This window comes from Python bivittatus, unplaced genomic scaffold (assembly GCF_059951505.1).
Source record: "Python bivittatus isolate LINGU-HERP-01145 unplaced genomic scaffold, Pbiv_v1 ctg000670_np1212, whole genome shotgun sequence".
In the NCBI taxonomy this organism is placed as follows: Eukaryota; Metazoa; Chordata; class Lepidosauria; order Squamata; family Pythonidae; genus Python; species Python bivittatus.
This window is the reverse complement of record NW_028277094.1, coordinates 216,570-232,518: the sequence shown is the minus strand read 5'-3', so window position 1 is coordinate 232,518 and position 15,949 is coordinate 216,570. Positions and strand designations below refer to the sequence as shown.

The following is a 15,949-nucleotide window of genomic DNA, read 5'->3' as shown; positions in this document are numbered from 1 at the left end:
CTTCCGAGAGCGGCCGCCCGCCCGTCCGCCAGGCCCGCTCGTCGCCCCCGCGCGGCCGGAGGCTCCCGGAGGCTCCCTTCGCCGCCCGCCCGTGCCCCGCCGGGCTCGCCGCGCCGCGCCGCGCCCCGCTCCTCGCCCTCGCCCACTCGCTCGCTCGCTCGCTCGGCCCCTCGCGCCGCCGCGGCCTCCCGCACCCGGGGCAGCGCGGCGCCGGGCGGCTGTCCCTCCGCCAGCGCAGCTCCATGGGGCCGGCGGCGCGGCGGCGGCGGAGGGCGAAGGCGGCCGCGGAGACTCCTCGCCCCGCTCGCCGGCGGGGCGGCTGCGGGCGGCCGTGAGAGCGCGAGAGAGCGGAGCGCCGGCGAGGCCCCGCCGCCGCCGCCCCTCCCGACGGGCGGGCGGGCCTGCGGCTCCGCGGACGGAGGATGGCGGCGGCGCCGACCCAGCTGGAAGCCGGTGAGGGAGTGGGGGGGTCGCGCCGGCGGGGGGGTCTCCGGGCGCCTCGCTGGCTCTGACCGCGCTTGCTTTCTCCCCCGTCCGCAGAGCTGTACTACCTGATCGCGCGCTTCCTGCAGTCCGGACCCTGCAAGAAATCCGCCCAGGTGAGGGGCCAGGGCCCGGGCGGGGCTGCCGGCGGGACGGGGGTCGCGGGGCGCCCCTCGTCACCCCTTTGTCTCTCTCCCCCCCGCAGGTGCTGGTGGCAGAGCTGGAGGAGCACCAGGTAAGGGCCCCCGGCGGGCCGGGGGGGCGAGGGTCGTCCCCGCTGTGGTGCCTCCTGCCTCTTTTGGAGGAGGGGACTCGGGGGTCGTCCTGAAGTGGGACCCCGGCCCAAGGCTTCTAGTGCAGCTAATGAGAGCCCCCCCACAGGGAGTCATCCTGGGACCCCCGGGCCAAGGCTTACAGCCGATGGGAAGCCCCCTCCCCAGAGAAAGGGTCTCCTTTCCCTCCTTCACTTTTCCCCCTTATAAAATGTTTGTGACTGTTCTCTCCCTCTCTTTCTACACGTACATCTGAGTTGGTATCTAGACCAGGAAGAGAGCGGTTGCCCGCTGGGCCTGAGCCCAAAGCCCTGGACTCTGTGCTTCCAAGCCCCTTGTGGGCTTCCCTGGACCAAGACCCTCCTCATTTCTGCGAAGAGATGGCAGGGGTGGGGGGCGGGGGGAGGAGAAGGGCTGTTCCTCCTTTAACCAGGGCGGGCTGGACAGCCTGTGCATTTTGGTTCTCAGTGGCAGGGACCGAGGACCCCGTTCACTCAGCAAGGAGGTGCAAACCCAGTCCCTTCGGGGGACCCACAGTGGTTTATTTTATCTATTTACTTTGGGTTAAATTGGGCTGCTAGACGCCCGCTTTGCGGAGGGGAGGACCCCATTCCAAAGATACGGGGGGACGCTTCCACGTTGTAAGCCAAGGCACGGTTGGATTTTGGTGGATTTTGGTGGAACCTTCGTAGCTCGGCGTCTGGCCACTGATTGAGTCAGCTGTGGCTTAACAAAGCACAGCTGCACCCAACATGTAAAGGCAACCTCTGTGCATGGACGGATTAGCAAGAGCCTTCCTGGGGGGAGAGGGAAGTTGCTTTGCCTTCCACTTCACGCACGCATTTCACCGTTGGCCAACTGTTTCCTCTTCGCCAGTTGATCCCGAGGCGTTTGGATTGGCAGGGAAAGCAGCACCGAAGAAGTTTTGAGGATCTGGTGAGTGAAGATGGGCTTTTCAAGTTCAGCCGTTCTTGTAGTGGCGGGGGGGGGGGTTGGAAAAGCCTCCTTGTTTTTTTCCCCACTCTCAGCTGCAGCAGAACATCTAGGAAAATGTGGATTTTAGGCGTCCCTTGTTGGCTGATTTCTGGAGTAATTTCTGTGTGATTCCCCCCCCCCCCAAGAAAATGTACTGTAGAGAATGCAGGGAGGGTTATTTGAGGGCACGTCCAAGAAGTTTCAGCCCAGACCAATCGTGCTGCGTCTATCAGATATGACTTCCTTGTGTGCGATGAGAGTTGCCAGCTGATTGGCTGTACCTTTCAATATAGGAACCAAGAGAAGGAGGGTTTTTTTTCCCCGTCTCTCTGTATTACTAAGAAAAATATTATCCTTTCTCTCCACGGACCTGTCATGTTAGTTAGAAAGGGAACGTATGGAGGCCCGGTGACATTGGGTCTACATCCTAGGTCTGTTTAGGACGCTGGTGACAGAATGCAAATGTCTTTTTTCAACCTAACAATTATATTTTGCTTATGCATGATGACTCTCAGCGACAATATGTATTTCGTTTTAAATGAAGAAAACTCCTGGGTTTCCTTGTGAAAGAAAGAGATGTTCCCCAATTTATAGAAAACAGGAATAGCAAAAAAATTAAGGCATTTGATAGAACGTTTTGAGCCGAACTTGTTCATTGCAGCTCTTTATTCTGGTCAAGGCATAATGCAGAAATGGGGTTTGAAGGCAGCTCTTCCTGAACACGAACCACTAATGCATTGATGCAAATTAATTTTGCTAGATCCAATGTATGTGGGAATACCTTTTCAGTTCTGAATCTAAACTCAGTTGTACAGTAGGTGAATACCATATTTAATACAACATGATCAGTATAGAAGAGTTGTTTATACTTGCATTCTGTGGATAGTTCAGTGGAAATACATGTTCTGCTGTACCTTTTTTGTAGTATGAACTGTTATATCAGTATATCTGGGGCTTCTATATCAAGTGGGAATACTTGAGAGCAGGAGAAAATAGTAGCCATTTTTTTCTAAATACGACTGGCTTATTTTCTGTCTGCGTTGATTCCATGGGCTTGGTGTTTTGAGAATACTCGTAAGGAAATAGTTCAAAAAGAGGAGAATTTTTGTATTTTGTGTGCACACATTTATACTTTCAGAGAAATGGTAAGCTAAATGACTAAAGAACCCTTCTGAGGAACGTTTGTGAGATGGTTTAGGGATTTTGCAATTTTCAGTGTTGATTTTTTCTTAGAAAAATATTTACATTCGGAGTCTTTAACTTTCAGTTTTGTTGTCATAGGCCAGAAGATATGCCTGCCTATGAAGTAGTTTCCCTTTACCTCCACAGTGGAGAACAAACTGAAATTACACAGTTTCCCAAGAATAATCCCAGTTTTATCCTGCAACAAGTCATTTCTTAGAAAGCCAATATCACTTTCCATAATTTTTTTTCCAGGATGCTTATGGGGTTTTGCTTTTGAAATTACTGCTGTTTAAATAGGGGGGAAAGCACATGTAACCTGTGTGAGCAAAGAAGATGAAACCTCACTTAAAACTTGATTTGGTTAATTGTAATGGGCACTCCTCTCCTCTTTTCCCTTTTAATATATTAGCCGGTCTGTTTTTCATACCAGTATTAAACAATTGAAATAAGCCAACACAATTTGAACAATAAAAGTAAGATGTGTGAATTGCCGTTTTTTCCTCATATTAAGAGCTGCGTTTCCTTTTTATTCTTATTTTAATCTGCTAAGCCCAAAGTGATTTTGAGTAGTCTTTGATGAATTTCAACTGTACTAGATAACATAGATAGGAATGAACCCCATTAAGCACCAGAAGCTACTTGTACAAATACATAGCATTATTTTTCAGTATGTCTTTTCATGATTCCTTGGTGGTGTTTTTTTTTTCCTGTTTCGTATTAAAATTCCCAAAGCCCACATCCCTGGCATGCTAGCTGTTGCGAATGGGAGTTGAAGTCTAAAATGTCACCCCCAATTCCACCCGCACTCCCATTTCACAATCTAAAAAAACTTCTAAAAAAACTTGACCAACAGGATAACTTGTCAGTTAGTCCTGAACAAGTTGAGCATCAAAGAGGCTTGAAGGACATCGCAGGGAAATCTGGTTTACCTGTCTGCCTGCTTCCCAGCTGAGTTGAATTAGAAACAAAACTGCCATAAAGCAATGATGGGGCATTGCTTATAAAAATGTCAATGGCACCGTGTCCTATTCTGGATTTCATGTTGAAGAGTTGGTCACCAGCTGAATAATAATGGGTACTGTTCCTAAGAGGTGTGAATGTGCCCCTCCCTTTGTGGTTGCAGCTGTTTTTACAACACAAAGGGGCTTCATTGTTTTGTTAACCCCCTGCCTTTAGCAAGGATACTTGCCATCCCCAAATCTCTAAACCTCTTAATGTTTTTCCATTAGCACCTGTCTGCCAGAGTCAAGTAGTTCTTAATTTACAAATGAATTGGGTCTATACCATTGACTGTCCTGCTCTTTTTAAGGATTTATTCTGTATAAAGGGCTAAGGGTGAAAACCAATTATGCTGTTATGTTGTGTAGTTAAGTATCTGAATTGCAGTATTACAGCTAGTACTGGTGGTTCTAGCATAGGTTGAATTGTACTTATTTCTGACCTGCTAAGGAGGTATGATCTGTGACAGCTTTATCAAAAAGGAATAAAAACCAAAGTGTTTTTCTCATACTTATGGTTTGTACAGATTTAATTAACAAGTGCCATTCTTCCCAAGATGTGGCAATAACCGCTAGGTGAAATTATTGTAAACAGACACAGGTAAACTTAATCATTCTTCACTTTCATAGCTAAAACAAACTTCTCAGTTCAGGCTGCATCAGAGTTAATGCGTTTTGCTAAGCCTTAGCAGGGCTGCTTCGATTTTGGCTAAGTGTAATGTGGGAAACAGGTATGTAAACCATGCTTTATAGACTAGCAGGTTGTATAAACCCAAGTGGAATTCAATAATCTATGATTAAAATATACAAGCTTAGTGTGATGTCTGGTGCCTCTGGATTTGGGATTTGCTCCTTTCAGGTTTATGGGTTTTGTAGAGAGGTGCCTTTGGCAATTGTAAGAAACTGGACCTCTTGGCAAGATTCAAATCTGAACTTCTTTGGAGTTCAAAGGGGGTCTGGGGGTCTAGATCTCCAGTCTTTCTGAGATAATCTTCTAACTTATCGAGGATGCAGCATTATACCACGTAACTGGTGAAGCGGTTCATTTCCTTTTATTTATGTCCTGCCTTTCCTTGGGTGGTCTACATAGCACCCCCTCCTATAATTTTTCAGAACAGCCACCTTGTGAGATCCAGTTGAGAGAAAGGGGCTGGCCCAAAGTCTCCATGGTAACTGAAGGCAGATTTGCACGTGGGTCTCCCTAGTTCTGGTCCGGTGCCTGCACCATTCATGAAATACGCGGAAGTCTGGTGTTTCTTGGCTGCCTAGCTATGCTTTGGGTGAAGTAGAAATCTCATCTCTATGGATACTTGGGAAGTTGTGGATGACAGTATTCAACTGTTCATGTAGCATAATGCATGTCATGTGTCTTTTTAAATTTAATTTATGCTGATCCTTGAACCTCAGGTGTACAGTGGCTACCCCTTTATTCATGGAAGAATGTCAGGAGAATATTTCTGTGACTGTGTACTGTTAGTTATGGCATGCATAGATTCCCGGAGTCTTTAATAACTGTGTGTGTGAGACCCAGCTCACTAAATATGCCACCTCAGGTGAATTGAACCTGCAGCAAAGAGATCCAGCAGCAGACATTCAAATCTAAAGCTCTCCAATTAAATTGGGAGCAGCCATTTTGGCCTGGCTGTCATTTTTTTTTTCTTTGGGGGGGGAACACTATCAAAAAAAAAACTCCCACAATCAGATGGGAGATCTCAACTTCTGTGTTGAGAACATGTGTGATTGGTCCAGGTTGACACAGCCCACTCCCCCCAAGGTGACTGTGTTTCCTAGATTTGCACAAGGTTAGTGCTGGTTAGTGTTGACCAGCTAAGGGTGTCATATACATTTATCTTAGATCTATTGCTTTCTAGAGGTTCTGCTGTTCAACTCCAACCACCATAGTTAGTGGCAGTGAATTCTGGATGTATCGTTTGGAAGCCAACTCATGGTTTGCTGTGATTTCTGGATTGAGTCACATGTCTGGGGACAGGAAATGGTTGGCTTTCTTGGAAAAAATAAGCACAGGACTTTTGTATTGCTTGCTGTATACCAGGCTTTTTAAAATGAAAATGTATCAAACCGTTAAAGTAGGAGTGAAGTACTGAGAAATTGTATGGATGCTTTTATGAAAGAGTGAAGACTAGCATTGAAATGAATGAGAATATTCCTTGCACAAGGTTCCGGGTTAAGGATGCATGTTACTTATTCAGAAGGACAAATCTATGAGATAACTCATGATTCAATAGATTTGCATTATTTGCACAAGAGGGAAGAAGCATGATATGAATATGTTCCTTTCAGTTTTGATGTTCTTGTTAGGGTACAGAACGGTGTTTCTCAACCATGGCCACTTTAAGAGGGGTGGACTTCAACTCCCAGAATTCCCCAGCCAGCATGGCTGGCTGGGGAATTCTGGGAGTTGAAGTCCACCCCTCTTAAAGTGGCCATGGTTGAGAAACACTGGTATAGAATTAGTCTGTGAAATAAGAAGGGTGGTGGGTCACTCACAAACATTAAAAAATTGCACAGAGAAATAATGCTTTCTACCTTGACCTCTGCCTGCCCCTCTCAAGGTTGGATCTAAACCATGCCTGCTCATGTTTTTATTTTTAAAAATATTCAGGTAGCAGCCAATGCTCATATCCCCCCGGATTACCTTCTCAAAATTTGTGAGCGGATTGGACCCCTTTTAGATAAGGAGATCCCACAAAGTGTACTTGGAGTGCAGACTTTACTAGGAGTGGGACGACAGTCTTTACTAAGGGCAGCCAAAGGTAAGATGTTGTTCTTTTATTTATATTCCACCTTACAGAGGCAAGGAAGGTGACTTACAACAAAGTTACGTACAGTAGAACTAACCAAAGAAAAGCAGTTAAAGTATTATTTTTAAGTACATCACTCTTCAGATAAGTTAGTAATAGCGTAACTGAAATGGGTAAATCAAAACCTTAAAAGCATCGAAAGGCACTTTTGGAAACAGTTGTTTAAACGTGGCTTTTCCAGATGGGTTTTGTGCCCTGCCTTGTTTTTGAAGAAGTAAGGAAAGCCATTCCCTGCAAACAGCTTTCCAGAGAAGGAAGGGGTGGGAAGAAGCAAAAAGAGGTGCTGATCATTTGAAGCAGGAAAAAAAATCAGTGGGCTGCTCCAAGTCAAGATTTTGACCCGCTCTGAATCTCGTTTGCGCAGAATGCAGGCACACGGCCTGGAAGGGCTCGGCATTTGCAGCACTGCATCGGGGCAGACCTCCCGAAGTCCCCATAAACTATGGGAAGCCACCGAACGTGGGTAAGGAACATCGTTGTTCTGCGTTAATGTTATACACATTTCCATTTAATGTTCATCGTTTCTTTAACCAGTTTCTTTTTTCACATCCAAGTGGCCTTTTAGGAAGAATGGTTAGGTAAGGGGGAAATTAATTTTTTTGAAAAAAGGAGAGAGAGGAGCTGCTGTGGCTCCTTGCTTTCCATCCTTGGAGATTCCAGTCCAGCCTTGAGTTCCTGATACTGACAGTTCTTCCAGCCAGCCAAATGCTGTAATATCCCCCACCCCCCAAGCAAGAATTATCCATACTAAAGAAGAGCTGAATGTTTCTCCCTTTCCATCTCACCAGTAAGGAAGAGTAGGCAGCCTTAAGTGGGGCCGTTTGGAAATGGTGACTTGTGTTCCAAAGATAAAGTAGAAGGATTTCTTTTTTATCTCCCCCCACAGTAACAAAAACATTGCTGCCATTTCAAGCCTAAGGATCTGTAATAATTTTAGGAGCACAATTTGGAACCGAATGGTTAAACTAGGACAGTGTTTCATTATAACTTCAAGTAGATACCAAACTTGGAGTCAGATAATTTGCTGGTCATTGGCCGAATGAACATTACTGTTATTGTGTGAGAAACAGACTTAAAGAATTTTCCTCATGAGCCACGTTTTTCTCTCTGGATGACTCCCTAAACTGGTGTTATGTCACAACGTGGCATCACTCCCATTGGGCTGGTCTGTTCTAAATGAACCCTACCATAGGCCTTTCCTCATTTGTTAAAGCAATAGCAAAAGTTAGTTCCACTTTAGAAGCAAAGATAATTTTTAAAAATTTGAATACTTTTCCTGTGTCACCCCTTCCCCAAAACAGACCCAAAAAAGTGCCTAGGTATTATACCCAGTTCTAATTCTTACACAGGATAATACTCTGCTTCGGTGGGGGACAGGAGTAGACCATTAAAATGAGGTGGATTGAAGATTATGATCATCAGGAGGATAAGTGCATTTCTTCCTTTTTGCAGTGAACCTAATATGTGCCAGACAGTCAACTGGATATGGGCGTTTCAGCCATTTGTTCCCATCATCTTTTTATCAACACATCAAGATGCACAAGAGAATCCTGGGCCATTTATCATCTGTGTATTGTGTAGCATTTGATCGTAGTGGGAGACGAATTTTCACTGTGAGTAGATGAGAACTGAAATATTCCATAATGTTGAACAACTTTGCTATGCTGGGTTTTTTTTTTTTCATAGCCTCTTCATACAATGGATTTTATACTGAATTTATAAAATAACTTTTCTGAAACTGGGTGGTCTCCTGGTGCTCTCCAAATATTTGGAGTACCATCTGTCGAACCGGTGGCTAGGAAGTTATGGAGATTGCAGCCCAAAACATTGGTTATCTCCTCCTGCGCTTGGATTTCCAATTTTGAGGAGTAATGTTGGATCGTGTCCTTGGTCCCTTGATGGTCCTTTTGTTTTGAAAAATAGCTCAGCAGTACGCAAGTTACCTGTTTATATCAAAAATGCATAGCTATCCAATTAAGTTGGGCCAGACCAACGTCCCCTTAGTATTTTGTTTTTTGCATTGACCGTTTTGATGCCCCTGGGAACCCCCCAGTAGAGCACAGTGCAAATGGAAGGAAGGCAGGAATATGCACAAAGCGTCTCTTGACTTGTAGGGGAAAGAATGGCATTTCTGCATGTTATACTTTGGGATTTTTTTTGTGTGTGAAACATTAGGGTTCAGATGATTGCTTGGTGAAAATTTGGGCCACAGATAATGGACGCTTGCTTTCAACCCTCCGAGGACATTCAGCTGAAATTTCTGACCTGGCTGTCAGTTACGAGAACACCCTCCTTGCTGCAGGCAGTTGTGACAAGGTAGTCAGGGTCTGGTGTCTTCGAACTTGTGCACCAGTTGCGGTGCTCTTGGGCCACTCAGCTTCCATTACTTCCATACAGGTAAGCGAAAGAAAAATTCCCTCTCCTCCTCCCGCGCCTTTGCTTTTTGCTAAACAGCAAGGATTAAAACCGCATTTCCTTGCTACATCTCTGCTAATCGTTTTCAAATGGTTTTTGACTTTGTTAGATCACTTGCTCTTTGAATATTCTGGTCTGACCTGTCAGTTCCTTTAACATAAAGTAAATAAAAACAGGCCTCTATCAAAGCCATGTATTCAGTAACTTTTCATGTAGCAGATGGCTGCTGTTCCATTTTTATAAATGGAAAGTACACGAGAAAACTACGTTGCCTGTTTCTTACCGCTATTTTTTTTCTTTTTTTTAATTTTTAGTTTTCCCCAGCAAGAAAAGGAACAACGCGATACCTCACTTCTACTGGTGCTGATGGAACAATTTGTTTCTGGCAATGGCATTTAAACACAATGAAATTTAAGTATGTTTCTTTTATTTGATTTATTATGTTAGCCTTTGCTATTGTGCAGCCATGCTATTAAATTTCAGGAAGGAAAGTCCCGTTCATTAGCCCTTAGGATGAAGCACAACAGAAATATAAAATGAAACATCAGTGCATTATAATTAATTGTAGCATCAGTTGTGAATGAAGATGGGCAAACATTCTGGATTCCTCTGGATCCGAGATAATTTTCTCAGCTGCTGTATATATTTATTTTTGCATTGTTTTTAATTGTTTTTAGTGTTTTAGAATTGTTTGCCGCCCAGAGTCGCTTGGTTCAGATGGGTGGCTACAGAAATTAAATAAATAAATCAAAATAAATAAATACAAAATCTTTCAGATTACAACTCACACGGACCTTTCTGCTGAGTTTGCTGGCTAAGACATATAGATGTTAAAATCCCAGATCTGGAGGGTATGGGATTTGCTTGAGATAAATTGGAAGAATGTGGAAGTGCAAAGCATTACTCTGTTTGAGCAAATGAAAAGATCCAGTTTATCTCTCCTTGTGCTTTTGGATGAAAAACAGAATTGGAATCGATGTCTCTCTTTATAAGGAGCGGATTTACATTGGCTGGAATTACATATCATATTCAGCCATATGTTTATCTAAGTTTTGGTTTAGTTCAGCGTTTCTTAACCTTGGCGAACTTAAGATGTGTGGACTTCAACTCCCAGAATTCCCCAGCCAGCATGCTTCTGGAATTCTGGGAGTTGAAGTCCACACATCTTAAAGTTGCCAAAGTTGAGAAACACTGGGGTAGTGCAATGTGTGAGCCAAGTAATTAGGTCTTAGAGCTGTTCTCTAAACTCTGACAGATTTTCCAATCCTGTTCCTTAAAATCCTTTTAACTTGACTGATTTGATTTATTTGTATATTTCTTCACAGCAGGACTTTACCAAGGCTGGTAAAGATTTACCTTGAGGCTTTTTGCCTGCAAAGCATGGGTTCCCCAATGAGATTATGATCTCTGTTCAAGTGAAATTTCAAATCTTTTTCTCCCAGTCATGCCATATCAGAATGATATGCAGAGTGAGGTGTTCCTGGGGGGAGGTTAAGAAAGTTGCAAAAAGACCAGCTAAATTCTTGGAAAGTAAATCTATTTAGCAGAACCCATCAGTTAATGTACAGTCTTATTGAAGTTTTATCTTAACTTTTGGAGTCTGAGACTCCCCGCCCCAAAAAATGAATGAAATCTTGATATCTTAAGGAGCCTAGTGAACAGTGCAATAACTATACGGGGATGCTCAGAAGTAATTCTGTTTGGGTTTGTTGCTGCTGATTCCCATGACATTGAATATAGAATTGCAGGCTTAGTCTTCTGTGTCGGTTAGATTTTTCTGTCTGTCCTTGAAACGTTTGAAATTACCAGTGGTCATAAGGAGATAGACAACAACATGGTTGGCTTTAGTAGTATAATTTCCTGACTTGATTTTTCCCTATTTAGCTGTAACAGCAACTTTAAAGATCTATCTGTTCACCTACGTGCTGAGTTGACTAGTGCTACTGAGTGTGTTCTGCATTGTGGTTCTGTCTTTGTAGAGTTTAAGGAGTATGGGACTTCAGATATTTTTGTGGGTTTTATTAATATTTTACTTGCTTAATTACAGCTATGTTTATATTAAGTCTTTCAATGTCATTGTTAAATAAATAAATAAATTGCATTATGTTAGGATTTTAAAAAAATGGAAATAGGACAGATACATTTTATAAAATACCTTTTCTGTGAAAGTTTTGTGTAAATATATTTACCACTGACATCCTTTGCCATTCAAATGTGTAGTAGCGTTATTAAAGGCTCATCTAGAATTAACAATGTTGAATGTGTGTATTAAAGAACGTATGTATGCCGCATATATTTATTGATAGAATAGTTCAAGTAGTTCCTTAGATTCATGACCTTTGGAAATATATAGAGTTTTAGGATTTTCTCTGTCAGCGAAGGGGTATTTCAAAAACGTAAGCTTAGCAATATTATTCAACTAAACTTCATAAAAGCCAGTAGTGTTTACTTAATGGATCAGATGTCCCTGTTTAGTTTTAAGTTGATATTCACAGGCTATAAACCAATAGGTTGTCAGTTTTCTTTTGCAAACTGCTATTAATTTAGTAATTATTTCCCCAGCATATTCGTAACTCTGGATTTCAGGAGAAACCTATTTTACAAACTCAAACTGTTTTCTTAACAAGGTTACAATAGCATCTGCACAATCTAATATAAAGTAATTAAAATGCTCCCTCGTCACCTTTCAGGGATCGGCCGGTGAAATTTACAGAGAGATCCAGACCTGGTGTTCAAATTTCTTGTTCATCTTTCAGTTCTGGTATGTAGAAATAGAAATCATCTAGCAAATTTATATCAGGAATAGTTATCTTTTATAAAAAATAAAATAAAATGCTTCTGAGAAACAGCCTTCTACAGTTTTTCTTTGGATTAGGCAGAGACGCATTCTGATGGTTTCTAATCTTCACTGATCAAAATATCCAATAAACATTTGGGAGCTAGGAAGTGAGTTTACTTGGTTGTTCAGAGGCAATAATTTATAGATGTGTGTAGAGTATTTTGTTACTGAAATATTCTGATTCTTGTCCCACAATAGCTGTTCTAGGGTCAGAAATGTTGACCATGTACATTTTGCAAACTTAGAAATAGAAATTATATCTTGCAGTAAAATAGACAAGCATTAAATTTATATTCCACTTGGAACAAACTGGTTTTGCTAGCAGCTAACTTTATAAGCAAAGCTATCTTATAAGGACCTTCATCCTCGAATACTTCTCCTGAAACCTAAGGGAGACAATTGTTATGATATGGTCTTTTGTTATTGTCCTTTTTTTAACATATTAACAAAATATACACATGGCTTTCTTTAGTTCTGTGTTAGTATTCTAAATGCTATGTTGATTGTTTAAGTTTTCTCAAATTACAATAATGATACAGTAATTTTAGGGGAGGTTTTTAGACGCCTTCACAGAATGCTTAAAATTCATCAGATGTGTTGCTCCTTTGAAAAACTAATTTTGAAATCTGGCATGACCCCTTGAATTGCTTCAGGGATTGAAATATTAAAGACAACTTTCGTATTTCTTTTTTCTCCCAACCTTCTTCTTTTTTAGGTGGCATGTTTATTGCAACAGGAAGCACAGATCATGTGATAAGAATATATTATTTGGGCTCTGAATCTCCTGAAAAAATAGCAGAGTTAGAATCTCATATGGTAAGGACTAAACAGGAGAAACTTGGATTTATTCATTAAATTTGAAGAGAAGACTTTGGTATTATGTGTGAGAGATACACACACAATTCTAGAGAAGGATTTTTGGGTAGCCTACATTTTTTTTCCAACAGAAGAGGCAGTTCTACTGGTTCTTTTGGAAATCTCCAATAAAATACCTTTTCCTATAAAAAGATAGTACGTCCTTACCAACGCATGTGTAATGTTTCTTTAGGGAAGTAGCACGTTCTTTGATTATTAAAGATATGGCATTGTGAGCCATTTCAATAATTATGTGTTGTAATATAAACCAGCAAGCTGATGATTCAGCAAATAAGAAAATATAGCTTCTGTTTCACAGAGATCCAATTTCTTGTAAGTTGACAATGGATCACGATTTTTCTTGATCTGGACACCCTTCTAATACTTGGAATTCACTTCCCAGGATTCCAGCAGCATAATCATTGAGGATTCTGGGAATTGAAGTCCACGTGTTTAGAAGGTGCCCAGTTCATGAATTATTACCAGAAGGAGCGATGGCAGATGGTTCATATACCAGTAGCTTCTGAGAGTAATAATTTCACCTGGTGCATGGTGATACTGGGAGACTGAAGGGCACAAGGCTGACCATCTTATATATGTTTCATGCTTGTTATGATTGTACTATCACCAGTTGCTACTGCTGGTCCTTGAATGGTCCACCAACAAACCAGGAATCAATTCTGAGTAGTCGCAATCCATAGGTACTTCACATAGTTCAGGATGCTTGCCCCTAATTGGTTTGTAACAACTGAGAGAAATATTTGTGGGAGGAATGGAGCAGAGGGGAAGAAATGTTGAACAGTTGACCGAAACAAAAGTATTGCTTACAACCATTGTTTTATTACTCTAAAGGACAAGGTTGTTGCTGTTCAGTTCTGCAACAATGGAGACAGGTAAGGATTTCTTAAGGCGTTCTTCCACTAGAATGCTGTTTTTCTCAAATGCTTTGTAAAAAACTTAAAGGAGTGACTAAGGAACAGAAAGCAACTGGAAGGTCCAGTTCTAAACCCTTAATGGTATTTCATGTTGCCCTACCTTTTGTAACACCTTACATGTTTTACAAATATTAAGCAGCCTTCCTGAAAGCACATTCAGTAAACACATGAGCTGTTAAATAATCCCTAAATTAAAATGTAAGGTAATCAGTAATAGATACAGGCAGCTTTTCAGGTACGCTCTTGATTTTACAGTGCATAGTTATTAAATGGGTAACAAACGTTGAACTTGAACTGACTGTACCAAAAAGCATTTCATTGGATGAAGTTTCTTTGTGTGTGTGTATGTTATATTTCTAATCCACCTTGCCATTTTCTGGAATGGCCAGCCTTTTTAACACATTAAAGGAGTGGAAAAAAGAAGATAAAATGAACCTCCTTAATGCATACCAGAGAAAAGACATAAGGGTAAAAGCACAAAAGCCAGGATGCCCATAATATGTGGGTACTTAAACTAACAAGAACTGTAAAATAGCCTATGCAATATATGGAACAAGAAGAAAATTATAGCTAGAGGCAAAAGGAGGCTAACTGCAGTGAAGACATTTCCCAGACAGGCCCCATAACTAAGAAGTACTCTTATTTGTAGAACCTTTACTCAATACTAGAGGAGGGTCTGCAAAGATATCTAAGAGGTTCCAACTAAGTACATAGAGGAGGCTTTTGGTGGAGGGGGTGGGTGTTACTCTGGCTGCAAACTATACAAGGCTAATCGGATCAGCTCCATGTGAAATTTCCACCTTTAAGAAATGTCAGAGGTTGCTGGCTGTGCAGTCTTCTGGTGATTGATATATGTTAAATGGCCCTAAAAAAATAAGTTGTGGCTGGTTCCCACCTGCAAAGCTAATGTTCTTCTTTGGTAATAGCTTGTGTGCAGTTGCTAATTCAAGGCAGATGATAAGATGGGAAAGTTCTCGGGCAGCCTTTGAGCACACAGAAGACGGGAGGCTGACATGGACATAGATAAAGCAGGGCCTGGGCTGAGTAGCATGGAGTAATTGTTCTTTTAACTCTGAAATGCAGGTTAAGATTTGTCAGTGGAAGCAGAGATGGAACAGCGAGAGTTTGGCAATATCAGCAGCAAGAATGGAAGAACATAGTGTTGGATATGGCCACCAAAATGACTGGGTAAAAATCAGAAGCTTTTATTTTTGCTTCTTATGATCAAAGAAATACAAATAATTGAAAATACGGCAGTGCAAGTTCTGTACGTACATACTCTCTATGTATGTACCCTTATTTCTCACTGAGAATTAAGCCAGATCACTGAACCAGACTGCTCTCCCACTCGGGTTTTTCAAGCAAGGTTTCTTTTTAAAATAAAGAGATATAGGAACCTTGCTGGAGTTTGTTCTGGTATATATGATAGTAGCAGACGCTTCCTTTTTTTGGTTTTGCATCCTCCTGTTACATGTGGAACTTGTGGTTGTACATATGTGATGTTACAGCAAAATTATAGAGTGCTGGGCACATGCATTCCTCAAAAGAAGGATGTTGGACAACTTCCCCAACTCCATAGACTTGAATTGTTCGATAAAGTAAGTGTGAAGCCCTAGACGGCTGAGCAAAATCAAAGAAGCAAGAACTACATAAATTTCAGGAAGGTCTCTTTAATGCTAGTCTGAGGATAAATACAGAATCCTGGAAACTGGGAGGAATTTCCCAGCGTCATTTAGAAAGTGTTCATTAAGGCAGAACTCCTTTGAATGATTTGAAACGCTTCTTCCCAGCTTTCTTTCCACCTGGGCTAAGTTGCCATTTATGAGATAAACCACCAACCGCCTCACCTTCTGTCTCCTGATGGTTTAAGTCTGCTCTCTCTTCCATTCCTTTCCCAGCCTCCCCGTAATCTCTCACCGTGAGTTGTATCTGAGAGGTTCTTGTTCCATTATAAAGGTAGTAAACTTTCCAAAAGGGGTACTTTTTAGCCTGAGTTGAATATGGCCCTGAATATTAGAAGGCAGATCTTCTCCGATTGCACCTGGTTGATTTTATGAGATGTTCAGGCTAAATTTCAGTTCCTTGTTTATTTTTAGGGCCATTTGTTTTGCCTGGTGTTAAAATTATTTCATGGTATTTTTTTTTAATGTATTCTACTAGGCATGGGGGA

At 41.9% G+C, this 15,949-nt stretch overlaps 1 protein-coding gene across 2 annotated transcripts in view; it reads left to right on the top strand.

Annotated features, from left to right (window-relative positions):
* The first annotated feature begins 67 nt into the window (after positions 1-67).
* The window catches only part of BRWD3 (bromodomain and WD repeat domain containing 3), a 46,951-nt gene continuing 31,069 nt past the window's right edge, over positions 68-15,949 (top strand). Inside the window, exons 1-13 of one of the 2 annotated variants that reach the window (XM_088151851.1) lie at positions 68-453; positions 541-599; positions 689-718; positions 1,632-1,691; positions 6,537-6,687; positions 7,100-7,198; positions 8,188-8,348; positions 8,911-9,132; positions 9,465-9,565; positions 11,841-11,911; positions 12,705-12,805; positions 13,697-13,737; positions 14,863-14,967. In XM_088151851.1, coding sequence (XP_088007977.1) covers positions 423-453; positions 541-599; positions 689-718; positions 1,632-1,691; positions 6,537-6,687; positions 7,100-7,198; positions 8,188-8,348; positions 8,911-9,132; positions 9,465-9,565; positions 11,841-11,911; positions 12,705-12,805; positions 13,697-13,737; positions 14,863-14,967 — 1,232 coding nt within the window. In that variant the 5' untranslated portion in view covers positions 68-422. The remainder of the gene's footprint in view (positions 454-540; positions 600-688; positions 719-1,631; positions 1,692-6,536; positions 6,688-7,099; positions 7,199-8,187; positions 8,349-8,910; positions 9,133-9,464; positions 9,566-11,840; positions 11,912-12,704; positions 12,806-13,696; positions 13,738-14,862; positions 14,968-15,949) is intronic. The other variant, XM_088151850.1, reaches the window with a different exon arrangement.